This window comes from Aphelocoma coerulescens, chromosome 15 (genome assembly GCF_041296385.1).
Source record: "Aphelocoma coerulescens isolate FSJ_1873_10779 chromosome 15, UR_Acoe_1.0, whole genome shotgun sequence".
In the NCBI taxonomy this organism is placed as follows: domain Eukaryota; kingdom Metazoa; phylum Chordata; class Aves; order Passeriformes; family Corvidae; genus Aphelocoma; species Aphelocoma coerulescens.
Genome location: NC_091029.1, coordinates 4319467 through 4333590, shown reverse-complemented (window position 1 = coordinate 4333590; position 14124 = coordinate 4319467). Strand labels below are relative to the sequence as shown.

Here is a 14124-nt window from a genome sequence, read left to right as displayed (position 1 = left end):
GAGGGACCTAATTGTGGCCTTCCAGTACCTGAAGACAGCCTGATGGAAAAATGGAGAGTGACTATTTACAAGGGCCTGGAGTGCCAGGACAAGGGAGAATGGCTTCCCACTGCCAAAGAGCAGGGTTAGATGGGATATTGGGAAGAAATTCCTCCCTGTGACGGTGGTGAGGCCCTGGCACAGGCTGCCCAGAGAATCTGTGGCTGCCCCATCCCTGGAAGTATCCCAGGCCAGGTCGGATGGGGTTTGGAGCAACCAGAGAGAGTGGACGGCGTCCCTGCCCATGGAATGGGACGTTGGGGTGGGACGGGGCGGGATTTGGGGGCGGGATTTGGGGGCGGGATTTGGGGAATGAGGCCCCGCCCACCCGGACAGGCCCCGCCCACAGCGCGGACCCCGCCCCTTTCCATCCCCGCCTTTCCCGCCCCGGCCCCGGCCCGGCCCCGCCCCTTCCCGGCGTGAGGGGGAGGCGGCCGCGGCCCCGCAGCCGCAGCCATGGCGCTGGTCACCCTGCAGCGCTCGCCGACCCCCAGCGCCGCCTCCTCGGCCAGCACGAGCGAGGTGAGCGGCGGCGGGATGGGCAGGGACGGAGAGGGAAGGGGAGAGCGGGCCCCGGGGGCGGCGGCGGCGGATGGGGAGCGGGGAAGGGCGGGGTGACAGGGCCCTCACAGTTTCCCCCGGTACCCTGTATCCCAAAGCTTCTGGTTTCGTCACCTCCACGGACCCAGGTCCCTCATGGTCCCCCCGATATCTCCCAGGCCCCGGCTTCATTACCCTCACAGACCCAGGTCCCTCATGGTCCCGGCTTCACGGCTCTGGCCCTTCACAGCTTTCCCCCTCCAGCCCCTGGCTCCACCCCCTCGCGGCCTCCTGGCCCTCCGTAGCCACTTGCCCCCTGTCTTCATCCCCTCGCAGTCCCCATGGCCTTAACTTCCGACAGCCCCCTGGCCCCAGCTCGGCCCCTCAGAGTCCCCCCCAGCCCCTGGTTTCATCCCTTTCACAGGTGCTGGTCCCTCATGGCTCTCAGCCCTACAGCCCCCTGGTCCCCCATAGCCACTTACCCCCAGCCTTCCTCCCATTACAGCCCCCGTGGCCCTGAGCCTCACAACCCCCACCACTCCCTGGCCCAGCTCAGCCCCCAGCCATCCCAGCCCCTTCCTCTCGTAGCCCTCGGTGCTGCCCAGCCCCAGCCTTTTGGTGCTGCCTGGCTGAGCGAGGCCTGGGTCTGTCCTGCCGTGCCCCCCATACAGCACCATTCTCCCGTGGCTGTCCCCCATTGCAACCCTCAGCTGGCATTAGCCTGAGCTCCCTAAACTGTGGGGCAGCCTGCTTCACCTCCCTCTTGCCAGGTAAATCTCTGGGCAGAGTGCTGGGCCTGTCTTCGTGGAGCAGCTGTGCTGGTCCTAGACCTTGTCCCTCCTTGGCATCCCAGAGCTGCCACCACCTCCTGTCCCAGGGATGCTCTGCTTTCCCCTGTGTTATCCCTCTGTCTCTGCCATGGCACCACCTTTCCCCACATCTGCTGCAGCTCCTGCCCCTCAGGGAGCTCCTGCCAGCCCTTCCCCAAGGTGACCATTGTTAGATCTCTGGGAGCAGCTCCCATCCTGCTCCACCCCATACCTGTGCCACTCCTTGCTGTGACACAGCTTCCATCGTGCTGCTGCCCTCTCCTTCTCCCAGCTCTGCTGCTCCAGGGACCTGTACCTGCCACTTCACCTGCCCCATGGTGCCGTCTGTATATCTGTGTCCTGCTGGCACAGCACTCTGCATGTCCCAGCTCTGCTGCACACCCTCTTCCCTCTTGTGCCCCAGAAATGCCCTCTCCTGCCTCTGCTTGGCCTTGGGCTTCTGCTTCCTCCCCCACAGCTCCCCCACGCCATCCAAACACAGCTGCACCTCCGGTTTCTCTTTCTTCTTGCCTTTTTCTCTCCTAACCCATCTCTTCTGTGACCCTCAAAGACAGGCCTGGTATTTTTCTGCACATCCTCCCCATGCATCCCTCTCCCCCCACCCTTCTCTCCTTTGATGCTCACTGCCCTTGGCTTCGCTCTGTCCCCACTCCTGCCAGGTAAACAATCCTATTTGTCACCTGTCACGTCCCTGTGACTCCCCCGATTAGCTGGTCTGAGGGGGGAGCAGGAGGCGGGAACCACAAAGCTCCCAGGTTTTCCCTTGCCCCAGGGGCTGCAGGGGGTCCCTGGCTGCAGGGCCCCAGTTTGGGCCATGCTGTGCTCATTGAGGAACTTGGAGATGGGACTTGCACTTTTTGAAGGAGTTTTCAGAGTTTTTGTGGGATCTGGTTCAGACGGGGTCTTAAACAAGACCTAGTGGCCACCCAATCTAGAGAGATGAAAATGAGCTGTAACTGTGGAGCAGGCAGTGGAATTAGACTGGAGTCAAAGCAGTCTTGCCATGTACATCTGTCTTAGGCATTGCTTTGTGTCAGAGCTGCTGCTGGTGATTGTATTTTCTGGGGGGTGACCATACAGTTCCTCCCAAAAATGCTGCCCCAAATTTGCTGCCAGGTGTTGTCCACGGCAGGGCACTTCTGCCACCAGTGCCCACAGCTCAGGTGTGCTGTGGTGGCTCCCAGAGGAAGACACTGAGTCCTGTTAGAATGGTCTCTTCTGGCATGAAATACCATAAAATTATGATTTCCAGATTCTTTTTCAGATTCAGCATGTTGTTTTTGCCAAGTTAATTTAAAGAAAAATCCTGTCAAAAAGTGCCTGCCTGCTCCTGTTCTTTTAGGGTCTTTCTTGCAAGGAAAATCAGGGCTCACTGGGGCTTTTAGCAGATGTGAATAATTACTAGAAGATATTTTAATGGGAAATGATGACCACACATCCTTGCTAATTGTGACTGTGCTGCTGTGGCCTCTCCTAACTCACGAGCCCAAAGGAATTCATAAAATGGATGCTGCTGCCTGCAAGAGTTTTGCTGCTGCCTTGACACAGTGTGCCATAAATTCTTAGGAGAGAGTGGTTCACACACACTCGCAAACCTTCACTGCTTGTGCACCTCCCTTCCACACACTTCCCACTCCCTGTGGCCCTTCAGTGTGGCCACGCTCAGCACAGACCCCAGGGAGGGACGTGGCAGTGGCTGGTGGGGTCTGGCCGTGGTGGGATGAGCAGCTGCAGGTCCACAGCATCACCACAGTGTGTGGTGCACCCCAAACCCTGCCAGCTCCAAGGGGTGCTCTGAGCAGGACAAGGCTCAGCGTGGCAGCCTTGCTGCAGCCTTGCTTTGGTTTTCCTGCAGTTTTTAGGAGAAAATACAGGGAAAGTTGTCTATGGGAACAGCTCAGCTCCTGCAGGAGAGGAGCCCACAGCAGCTTCAGGCCCAGCCCTGCTGCTGAGCCCCAGCTGACGACATCCAAGAGTCATCATCCTCAGAGTCACATTTGTTTAAAAAGGAAAAAAGTTTTTCTCCCCCCTTGTTGCTACGTGACAACCCCAAACAAACAGGAGGGTGACCCTGCAAAGGTCCCAAACCTGCCAGACCTTCCCAGGGCTGGGGCATCTGCCAGTGGGGGCACTGGGACTCGGGGTGTTCTGGGGCCCTGCCTGCAGCCCAGCTCTGCACTGTAAACAGACTAAAAATAGCCGTGGTATGCTCCTCACCCTCTGCTGGGTCAGTCGGGACAGCCTTGTGCATCTCCCTTCCTCCCAATGGCCACAGTTCCAATATCCGGCCTCTGCTGTTGCATTTGCAGGATTTTTTTTTTTCCCCTGGCTTTACTTTGTTCTCACAGATTGTCAGCAGAGCAGCTCCTGTGCCCTCTAGCCTCCCAAGTCCTCACTTGAGAGTGGGGAGCAATCCAGGTGCCCCCCACACACAAAGCTCCAGTCTTGAACATTTGAAATTATATAATTTGCTTATTTTTAACTTGTACAAAACCACCTGGAAACAAGTAACTCTTACGGGGACCCTTATTGGATGTGGGTTCTGAGCAATGCTGTAGGAAATACCAGGATGTTCCCCAAGTGTCAGCCCTGATGGAGCCTGATTCTTTCAAGGCTTGTGTCCCTCCAGCTTTGTGTTGTGAGTGTGAAGGATTTCCTGTAAGGTCCCTGCTTTACTTCTTGGGCCGAAACCTTCTCCCCATCACAGCCCTGTCCTCCAAGGGGATGCTCCCAGCCCTTTCTCCTTTGTGTACTCACACAGGACCGAAGCAGAACTATCCTAGAGCCTGTTGTTTTGGGTTTTTTTTTTTTGGTCAGCTCTGGATGCAATTAGCCCCAACTCTGCTTTTCTTTAGTAAGGAATTTTGTCTAGAAGCTAATAGGGCAGTTGAAGGGGATGGCTGGAAAGCATGACTGTGAAAATGCTTGGTTTTGGCAGCAGACTGAGATCACACTTCTCTTTTGAGGAGAATAAATAAAGTGTAGTGTCACCTGAGCAGCCAGATTTGCTTCTGGGGGACTTTCCACCAGTGCCTGGTGCAAAAGTGCCCATTTTAATCCATGCCTGCCACCAAAGCAGCGTGTTCCCCAGGAAGGCAGCAGGCAGAGGGCATGCAAGGCATGCTAGCCTGGGGACACGTGTGCCAGCATCCAGGTGGAGGTGGCCTCCTTGGCCTGCCAGCATGAGCCCTGGAGCTGCACATCAGGTGCTGGAGCTGGGACAGTCCCAGGGAGCACTTTTGGCTGTGTCCTCGTGCTTGGGACACCCCGAATCCCAGTTATTTGTGCCCAGCCGTGGCTGCCAGCTGCTGCCCTCACGTGTGTGTGCAGTGGGAGCAAGGTGTGCGCTCCGGTGACGTCGGGGTTGGCGCTCTTCAAAGCGCTCTGCGCTCCAGGACCAGCTTGCAGGATTAGGACCTAATAGCTTTAAAATCCCCGTGAGCCCCTTTGTCACCCGGCGCCGGGTGCTGGTGGCATACAGGACTAGGGAGGCTCGCTTATCCCTGGCACCAGGAAGAAAAACCCCACGGAAAACAGCCCCTCACACCCTGTTGGAGCAGGGATTTTCTTTAAAGGTGTAATGTGGAAACAACAAACAACGTAACTTTCTGTTGTATCCTTTTCTCCCCTCAGGCGGAGGTCGGCAGCGATGAAGAGCGTAGACTAAATGTGAGGTAAGCAGAGCTTTTGGGCTCTAAGCATCGTTTCCACTGTTGTTGTCTGCCAAGCATCCAAGTCCTGATCCCACAGAGATCCCCGAGCCTGTGCTTTGCCTGGAGGGGATGGCATGGATGGCATGGTCTGCAGAGAGCTGAACCTGGGAATGCTCTCTCCCTCATCAGTTTTGAGATGAGCATTTAACGAGCTGAAAGCATAAAAGAGAGCTTGTGATCCTTTTTCCCCTGGTGGGAAGACACTGGAAAATTGCTGGTCAGCTCTGGCCACAGCACTTTAATGTTATCACAGCATCTCTGGCTCTACTGCTGCTCCCTGAGGCTGGGGCTCTGCTTGGGAAGGGGCTCTGCTCCCAGGCTGGGGAGGGGAGAGCTCTGCTCATTCCTGGGTATTAAGTGTCAGGAATTTGCCTCCTTGGGGTTGTGCAGAGCCACTGTGTTGGTGTGAGGGGAAGAAAGGGCTGAGCTGTCCTGCTAGAGAAGAGAGAGGCTCCTCTCGCTGACACTGTGCAGATCCAAAGTGGTGACACAAGCTCATGTGCTGGGGCCCTGGCTAATGGGGTCTGAGTAATGCTCTGGATGGCTCACTCTAAGCCTGGCTCTTATAGGCAGCTCTTACCCTCTAACCTGTAAACCACAGCCCAAGGGAGAAGTGTAAAGGCACAACAGTGGTTCAGCAGTCAGTCTCTTCTCCTTGTCACTCCTTCCTGCTTTTGTTGTCCTGAGTTCAGGAAAAGCAAAGCCACTCATGCTGCTGCTGAGACTGTGTTTGCCCTGTGAGTGAAGTCAGAGACCAGAAAGCAGGGCTGCTCATGGACAGAGTAGGAAATTGTTGGGACTTTTTTGTTTCTGTGTTCTGGGATGGTGTCTCCTGGCTGCAGCCCACCTGGGAAGCCTGGAATTCCATAGCTGTCCTGTCTGCACACACGTGGGGTGCAGACAGAAGTGCTATGTCTGCTCTGGGTGCTCTCCTGTGTATGGGCATTTCATGGCTCTCTGTTATGCCACTTGAGAGCTGACCTTGTGGAGAATGGTTTTTGTATTGATTCAATCAAAATTCAGGATTCCCAGTTCTGCTCCTTGTACAATGCAGGGCCCCAGCAGGAACCTGCTGAACCCTAATTCTTGTGCTTTTCCCCATGTTGTATTAAACAGTAGCGTATAACCAAGCAGGATGGCAGCTTCCTTTTTTGGATATACAGTCCTGTGCTGAAAGAGAAAATCCAGCTTTATCCTCTTCACTGCAAATGTTCTCACTGTGCAAATAAATCCTGGGGAGATCCTTGGATTTGTGGCCACCTTTGGTCTGTCTGGCCTCTTTGCAAGCTGGGCATGTACATCCACCACTGACCAAGGCTACCAGGAATGTAGATGCACTTAGACCAGGCTTAAAGGCTGATGCTTTTCCCCTGGCTGTTGAAAAATGCTGCAGCACTGACGTTGAACACTGAGATCCCGTAAGCTTCCTCCGTCCTTCAGTCTCCTGGGGCTGCTCTTCCGTATACGATTGTCAGGATAAGAATCTGGTAATTAAATAGCCAGACAGACCTCGAGAATCGGATGGCTCTTGTGCACAGCCTCTGCTGTCCTCAGGGGGAAACACTGCCAAGAGCTGCAGGAAGTGTGTAGACACAACACAGATGATAAATGAAGCTCCTGTTCGTTTGGTGGGTCTATCCTGTCCCGTTCCCACTGACTGCTGTCCCCTTCCCTGCTCGGGATCAATCCGCTGAGACTCTGCCCGGTGCCCAGGGGGTGGCAGAATTGTTCAACTTCATTGTGCTGCTTCTCTTCTGAAAAATCCCTGCAGGATGGCCTGTGCTGGTGTTTGTGCCTCCGTTCGATCCTGGTCTAGCCTTGGTGACAGCTGGGCTTTGTCACACGTGCCCTGGGCACAGGGGTCAGCAGTCCAGCTCCTGGCTCTGCAGACCTTGGCGATCTAATGGTTAGGGAAAAGGAAGGATTGTTGGAAACCTGTCCCCAACGTGCTGCCAGCTCAGGCTGTGTTTCATCAATACAGGGTGGCTGTGTTAGTACACATTTATGACATCATGTATTCATCTGCCTGGTGAGCAAATTTTTTTTGTGCATTCCAAAACATTCCAGGATTTTCATTTGCTGTTGTGTAGTTGGATCTGGTTCCATGACTCTGGTTCCATGATTTTGGTTCCATCTGATTGTTTTCTTGAAGGAACAGGTCTGTATCATGGTGTTGCACCCAGTTACGTCTTGCTGCTCCCTGGTCGTCCTCCCTTATGGTTTCTGTCATTCCAAAATGCTTTTCTTTCTCCCTGGAACAGTTTCTATCCCAGCAAAAACCACGGGGACACGCTCTAGGTTCAGCTTTGCTTTCAGAGATATCGCTGCTATCTGCGTTTTCTTAGACGTTAATCTGCTTTAAGTCATCTTTTTCTCTGTTACCAAAAATTTTGTGGAAGCTTCAACAATGTAACATCCACACTCTTCCCACCAGGCAGCCCAGAGTCTGTGTTTCTCCCTGAGGATAAAGTCTCAGAGCAGAAGGAAGAGTAAGGGCACGGAGAGATGTGAGAGCCCCGTTTGACTTGGTGCAGCCAGAAGCTGCACGGCTGAGCAGTGTCTGCTCAAACTTCCCCTCCAGGATAACCATCAGGGAGATGCTGTGGCTTGAACCCTTTTTTCTCCTAAGGGTGCAGCACACCCACAGCTCACCCAAATCTTACTAAAACTGCCGTCAGGGCTAGGCCAAGCTCATGGGAGGACGCGTTAGCCTAGACTTGAGCACAGCCTTAAGTTCTCTGAGATCGAGTTCCGTGCGAGCCTCGTGCGTGCGGTGCCTGTGGCCTTATCTCAGCCCCACATCCTGCTGCTCCAGCTCCTAGCAAACTCTGAGGAGATGCTATCAAGGAGGAGGCAGGGCAGAGCCGAGCTCTTTCTCAGCTGCCTGCTCCAGCAACAGAGCTGGATGTGCAGTTTCCTCTTTTTGGTGTGACCCAGTGGATTCTCAGCCTTGGCCGTGTGCTGGCTCTGTCACACCGAGTCAGAGGAGATGTTGTACAACCCAAATCGCTCTGTGAGTGTTGGCTGTTTCTCAGATGTGGTTGGCAAACACAGCAAGATAATCACTGGTTTTAATTACAAATATAAATAGGTTTGTTTAGCCAGTCATTCTGTAATCTTGGCCATTATTGGCTTTCCAGTCACAGCCTGAATGCAGGGCCGGGTGAATGTTTTCAGGCACCTTCTGCTGGGAGATAGAGGTTGAACCACTGTGCAAGGGCCTGGAAGTTGGGTATCTCCAGGCTCTGATTAAGCCTGAAGATGGTTATGGAAAGAATTGTTCTTGTTTGGCACCTCTAAACCAAATTTTAAGACCTGGCAAGAGCAGCTGTGGGAGGTAGAGGTTTTCAGGGTTGGTCTTGTGTACATTTGCAGATCAGTGATCAGCAGGAGGAGTCATTGCTGCAGACAAACTCTTAACAGAGCAACAGCAGGTTTAGACTGGATATCAGGAAAAACTTCATGGAAAGGGTTGCAAGGCATTGGAACAGGTTGCTCAGGGCCATGGTGGAGTCCTCATCCCTGGAGGAATTGAAAAGCTGCCTGGATATGGCACTTGGGGACTTGGTTTAGTGGTGGCCTTGGCAGTGCTGCGGGAACAGTAGGACTCGATCTTGGAAGTCTTTTCCAACCTAAATGATTCCGTGATCATCCCTCTGACACACACCACAAGACACCATTATATCTTATATCACATATGTATCTATTTTATATATTTAATGTGTATTACATTTTAGTGCACCAAAATTCTCTCTTAACACCTTGATCCATAATTTCTTCGGGGATTTAGGAGCGCGTTTTGCTGGAGCAGCACTGAGTGAACACCTTGTACTCATGGCCGCGTTCATGGTGCCAGGAAGGCGCTCAGGGTCGGGGAACATGGGGGCAGCTGCCCTGAAGATTTATTTGTGGGGCCAGCAGCTCATTACAGCCTTGACAAGTCCTGCTGGCTGCAGATTGATTGTGTCCAGGGGAGCTGGTGGGAGATCTCGGGGCAGAAGTTGCTGACTTCATGAAGTGTTCAAAACAGGATGCTGAATCACATCCTGGCCGGTGGCAGCATCCTGCCATAGCGTGCTCCGTACAATGGGGAGGCACTGGCCCAGCCCCCGGCCCTCGGGAGCTCTCAGCCCGGAGGTGTGGCCCTGGAAGCTCAGGAAGGTATAATTAGGCCTTTACGTTTTGTGGTGGGCTGTGTGTGGATGTTCAAAGGCCTCAGAGCTGAGGGAACATTCACTTGTTTGACACTTATTTAAGATCTGGCCTTTCCAGGAAACCGTTGCTGACTTGAAGTTGAGCAATATGAGGAGTTTACTTGGATGTAGGTAGAGCAACAGCAGGAGAGCTGCCAATTTGAAGATGTGATGATCAGATTCTTTTGGAATTGTATCTAAACCTTTTTGTTTTTTTTTTTTCTTCCATGAAATCTCAGCAGTTTAGCAGAACCCAAACCACGAGGCCCTGTTGTCAGAGGTGCTGGCTGTGCACTGAGCACTTGTTTCTGTAAAAGGCCAGTGTGGTCACTGTTTATTTAGGTGTTAGAGCTGGGTCAGAACAATATTTTGGTTCCAAATGCCTCTTGATTTTAAATATCTTAATCTTTGATAATGGTGTGCCAAGATCTGTGAGTCAGGGATTTCTCATACAAATCAGAGCTGTGCTCTGCCTGGCAAGTGTTCCTAAGATGTTTTTGGAATGGGGAATGGACAGAACACCTTCCTAGGCCTGGTTTTACTTCCAACGAAGAATGTTGAGATTATTTCCTGAGAGCACTGAGTTTTTTCCCAAACATTTACACATCCCTTTGCAGCATTTAAATCCTTGATGCAGAATCACTTCACCACTGCACAAAAATAAGCCAAAAATAAGCCCAGATTCAAACAGATTAGGGTGCACACCACATCCATCAGTTGTTTAGGTTTATCTGGGATCAGGACTCTCCTCCGCAGAGCTTGTCCTCCCTCTCTGAAAATTTTGGTTTCTTGAAGTAATCCTTGCTGCAAGAGCAACTGGTGAAGGAAATGTTCATATCAGGGACCAAGTCAGCCAGAAAGGTAGGGAGTGGGACAAAATGTCCTGTTCAGATTTCCCAAAAGCTGCCAGGCTCCTTGTTTGCCCTGTCTGCCATCCAAATGGTCACATCCAACCGTGTCCAACATTCTCATCCCAGTGGAGACTGCTGCCCATGGCTGGGCATCTCCCTCTCAGCCCTGCAAAACACCCTGAACTCCAGCTGTCTGCTTCCCTCTGCAAGACCATCCTGCTTGGAAAAAATGCCTTTGGGGTGGAGGGGGAAAAGAAGGATGATCCTGATGTTTTTACCACCACTTTTCCATTGCAAGTGAGCTTTGTCCCTGCCTGGCAGTCTCCTGATTTTGGGAGTGCTGGCCATTTACCCTCAGGGGGCTGGGAAGGCAGGCTGTGGTCTAGTTAAACACTTGAGGTGTCAGGGCTGAGCCAGAACTTTTCTCACTCTGCTCTTACCCCGCGTGATCCGCCTGGATTTATTTTATTTTGTTTTTCCACATTACCAAAGCGTCAAGTACTCCCTGGTCTCCGCTGCCTTTTTTGGAGCCGTTCTTAAACCCGGCAGCTCAGCTGGTTTTTGGGTTGCTGTGCCACCAAGATTCCCAGCCGTGCTTCCGATGCCATTGTCTGTGTCCTGGCTGACCTTCGCTCACACCGCCTGGAAGCTGCTCCCTTAATCCTTCAAGCTGTTACTCACCTTCCTTTTCTTTTCCAGTGGTGCCGTTGGAGAGTTTCCACTTGTTTCTTTGGCCTGTCTCTGGGAGACACTGCTGAGTGGGTGAAGTGGGGTGACTTAATAAAATAGTTCCAAGGATTAAAACAATGGGCTGACAGGAGGAATGCAGGAGGATGGGCCCATGTGCTGACAGCTTGGCTGGGGTGGAGGACGGGAGCGGGATCGGCTCCTGCCGGGAGCGCGGGCGGAGGCTCTGCATCATCCCACCTCTCCTTCAGCTTGGACATGAAGCTGTGGTCTGGCTTCCCCCTACCTGTGGTCATGGAACAGCTGTGGTAGTAACGTGGCAACATCCAGAAGAGTGACTTGTAGGAAAACACAGGGAGCCAGTGTTTTGGGAATAGCCAGCTTCCCTCAGACCACCAGGGAAATCCATGGTGTTGCTGATGCTGGGATCTCTGTGTGTGCCTCTTGCTCTTCTCCTGTGCCAGCTGCTGCTTTCCCAAGCCTTGTCCTCCGAGTCCATGAGTCCAGACAAGCATGAGCTGCTGCGTGGAGCAGCTCTGCCCAGCCCCCATGGCAGGGAGGGTGGCCCTGGGTTGGCACAGCGGGCTGGGGACAGTCAGGGGCGCACACCAGGAATGCCAGTGCTGGGGGCTCTGTAGGGTTAATGCTCCTTTTCCTAGCAGCTCGTGCAGGCTGAGGTTTGGAGAGGATCTGGCCTGGCCTCCTGAGACAGGGACTGTCACCAAGATGACATCGTGTTTCAGTGGGAATCTCAGAAATGTTCCTCGGGATGCAGACCGAGTTCCAAGCCCGTGGCGTAGCTGGGTGATGCCGGGATCAGCCCCGTGCCTTTTTGAACTCTGCTATTAATGGGATGAGCAGAAAGGATTTCTTTTTCCTTGTGAAACAATCTCTTATTTTATTTGGCTTTTCACCATCCAAGTACTAGGGATTCCTAGAATTTTCTCATTCCTGGCTGTTTGGGAGCAGTTCTGTCCATTTGTTTTTGCACAAGTCTGCTGGAGTGGGGAATGATCCTGCTAATTTGTTTGTTTCCCTCTTCCTGCCCTTTCTCTTGGAGGGTTTATCCAAGCTGCTCCTGGGTTGTCTGCAGGCACAGCCTGGATCCTGGGGGTGCCCCCAGGGTGGGATACTCACAGCTGAGCTGGTTCGGCTCCGTGCAGCTGTGTGCTGATCGCTGCTGCAGCCCGACGCATCCCAGGAGCAGCTGGAGGGACATCATCAGCAGTCTGTTTCTGTTGGGAAATTGGCTTTTGTGGGCTTCATGATTGATTTCATTTTTCTCTTTTTGCCCTGTGTGCCAGAGGAGTGTTTGTGTGTGAATGGCCTGCAGTGTCTGCAGCCCTCTCAGCATTCCTGCTGGGATGTGGCCCACGATCCCCACGCCTCCGAGCCCAACAATGCACACTCACACTCCCCCTGGTCCCTGCTCTGCTGAGAACAGCAAAGCCTGTTGAGTTTTCCCATCTCCCCAACATCTCACTTCCTTCAAAATAGATGGGAGAGATGTCTGCTCCTGCAGGGAGGCTTCACAGCCCCCCACAGCTGGAGCTGCTGCCTGGCCCCTTCCCAGCGCGAAGATGCCCTGGCTGTGTCCGAAGAAGGAGAGATGTTCTCCCTGTGAACCTGCAGCCCACGTTTTGCTTTTCTTCTGGGGGTGTCTTGTCTTCAGCTCAGGATGTCTGGGAATGCTGACTTTGGGTATGGAAGTCACAGGTATGGGAAGAGCTTTCCTGCCTTGCATTTCTGGTAGCAAAACCACCTCAGTTCAAGTGGTCCTGAGCAGTTCTCACCACCTTGCGAGGCATGCTGGGCTCCCGCAGTCCTGGCCACAGGTTTTGTCAGCATATCACAAATCCTACACGTGTGCAATAGCACTTTGTTCTAAACCATCATTGCACATGTTGGAAGTGGACTTTTCCAGGTGCTTCTCCATGGGGAGCGAGCACCCTGTTCATCCCTCCCATGGCAGCCCTGCTCCATGTCAGGTTAAGGTGGGATGGCTGTGGTGATATTCCCACCTGTGTTTGTCCAGGTGATTCCCTTGTGTGGCAGTTAATCCCTGTGTGACACAGAGCAAAGGCCACTTGGACACTTCATTAAAAGCAGGAGAAGGGACTCGCTGCTGCTGCTGCTGTTGCTGGAGCCCCGGGGCTGTTCCTGGGGCTGTGCAGTACCATGGAAAGGAGTAGCTTTGAAGTCCCTTTTCCTCCAGTGCTGTTTTGTGTTGCTCAGGCCCCTTCTGAAGGCCCCTCTTGTGGTCAGGAAGTGTTATCAAATGTGCCTCTATCAGGCCAAAGCAAGCAGTGCCTCTGCCTTAACCATCAGCTTTCTTGGGGAGCAGGAGCCACACAGCTGCTCTCGACTCTTCCTGTTTCTCTCGCTGTATCTTCCTTCCTGTTTGATGTGCTCCTTCCCAGCCTGGGTTGTGCTGCTGTTTGGGTGTGGCTGTGGGACAATGCCAGTCCCCTCTGCTCGCTGCAGCAGTGTCCTGCCTAAAATCCACCCTCTGGAATATTGGGCTGCAGGAGTATCTGGCAGGGCTGACTCGGCCTCTCTCCAGGGCTGCTCTGTGTTCTTTCTCAGTTGCCTTGAGGTGGCCAAAGCTTGTTCCAGACCAAGCAGCAAACAGGGGGAAGAAAAAAGGGGAAAAAATCAGTTCTCTTCCTCCTTATCAGCTGGGCTATGGGAAAGGGAAGTGTGTTCCATTCTGTGGTGCTCGGGAGGCCTGTTTTTCCCTCACCTTATCAGTTTGGAAATGTTTTGAGTAGAAGATGCCATGAAACCCAAGGAACTGGGAGGCATTGCCATGTTTGCCTTTGTAAAATCATGACCCATTTTGAGAGAAGTGAATATTCCTTTTCTTGTGGGGGTTTGGGGTTTTTTTCTTCCTTAAACACGGACCTGATTGCAGGAGGCTGCTCACTCACCTCAGACTTGTCTGGGTCTTCCCAGGAAAAGTGTTTTTTCTCTCTCCTGACTTCTTTCTATGGATCTTTATTTTGAGATGAGTTCTGTAGCTGTGAGATGTATTAATAGAGTGTTTCCTTGTGTCCTGCAAGATGATTATGGCTCATGTGAGATTCCCCGTTAAAACATGGAACTCAAGCACCCGAGGCATGCAAGGATTTCTCCTGGGACACCCCACAGCTGGAGCCACGATGGCAAAGCAAACTGCCTGGGGAAAACTGTTCTGGGACTGGCAGCTCATTCTGGCTGTCCAGTACCATGAGCAGCTCTGTCTCTTTTCCCAAAATCCAGTGTTTTTAAA

At 52.9% G+C, this 14124-nt stretch overlaps 1 protein-coding gene across 1 annotated transcript in view; it reads left to right on the top strand.

The window, feature by feature from the left end:
* The first annotated feature begins 469 nt into the window (after nt 1–469).
* The window catches only part of SSH1 (slingshot protein phosphatase 1), a 34140-nt gene continuing 20485 nt past the window's right edge, over nt 470–14124 (top strand). Inside the window, exons 1-2 of the mRNA XM_069031291.1 lie at nt 470–561; nt 5043–5083. Coding sequence (XP_068887392.1) covers nt 496–561; nt 5043–5083 — 107 coding nt within the window. The 5' untranslated portion in view covers nt 470–495. The remainder of the gene's footprint in view (nt 562–5042; nt 5084–14124) is intronic.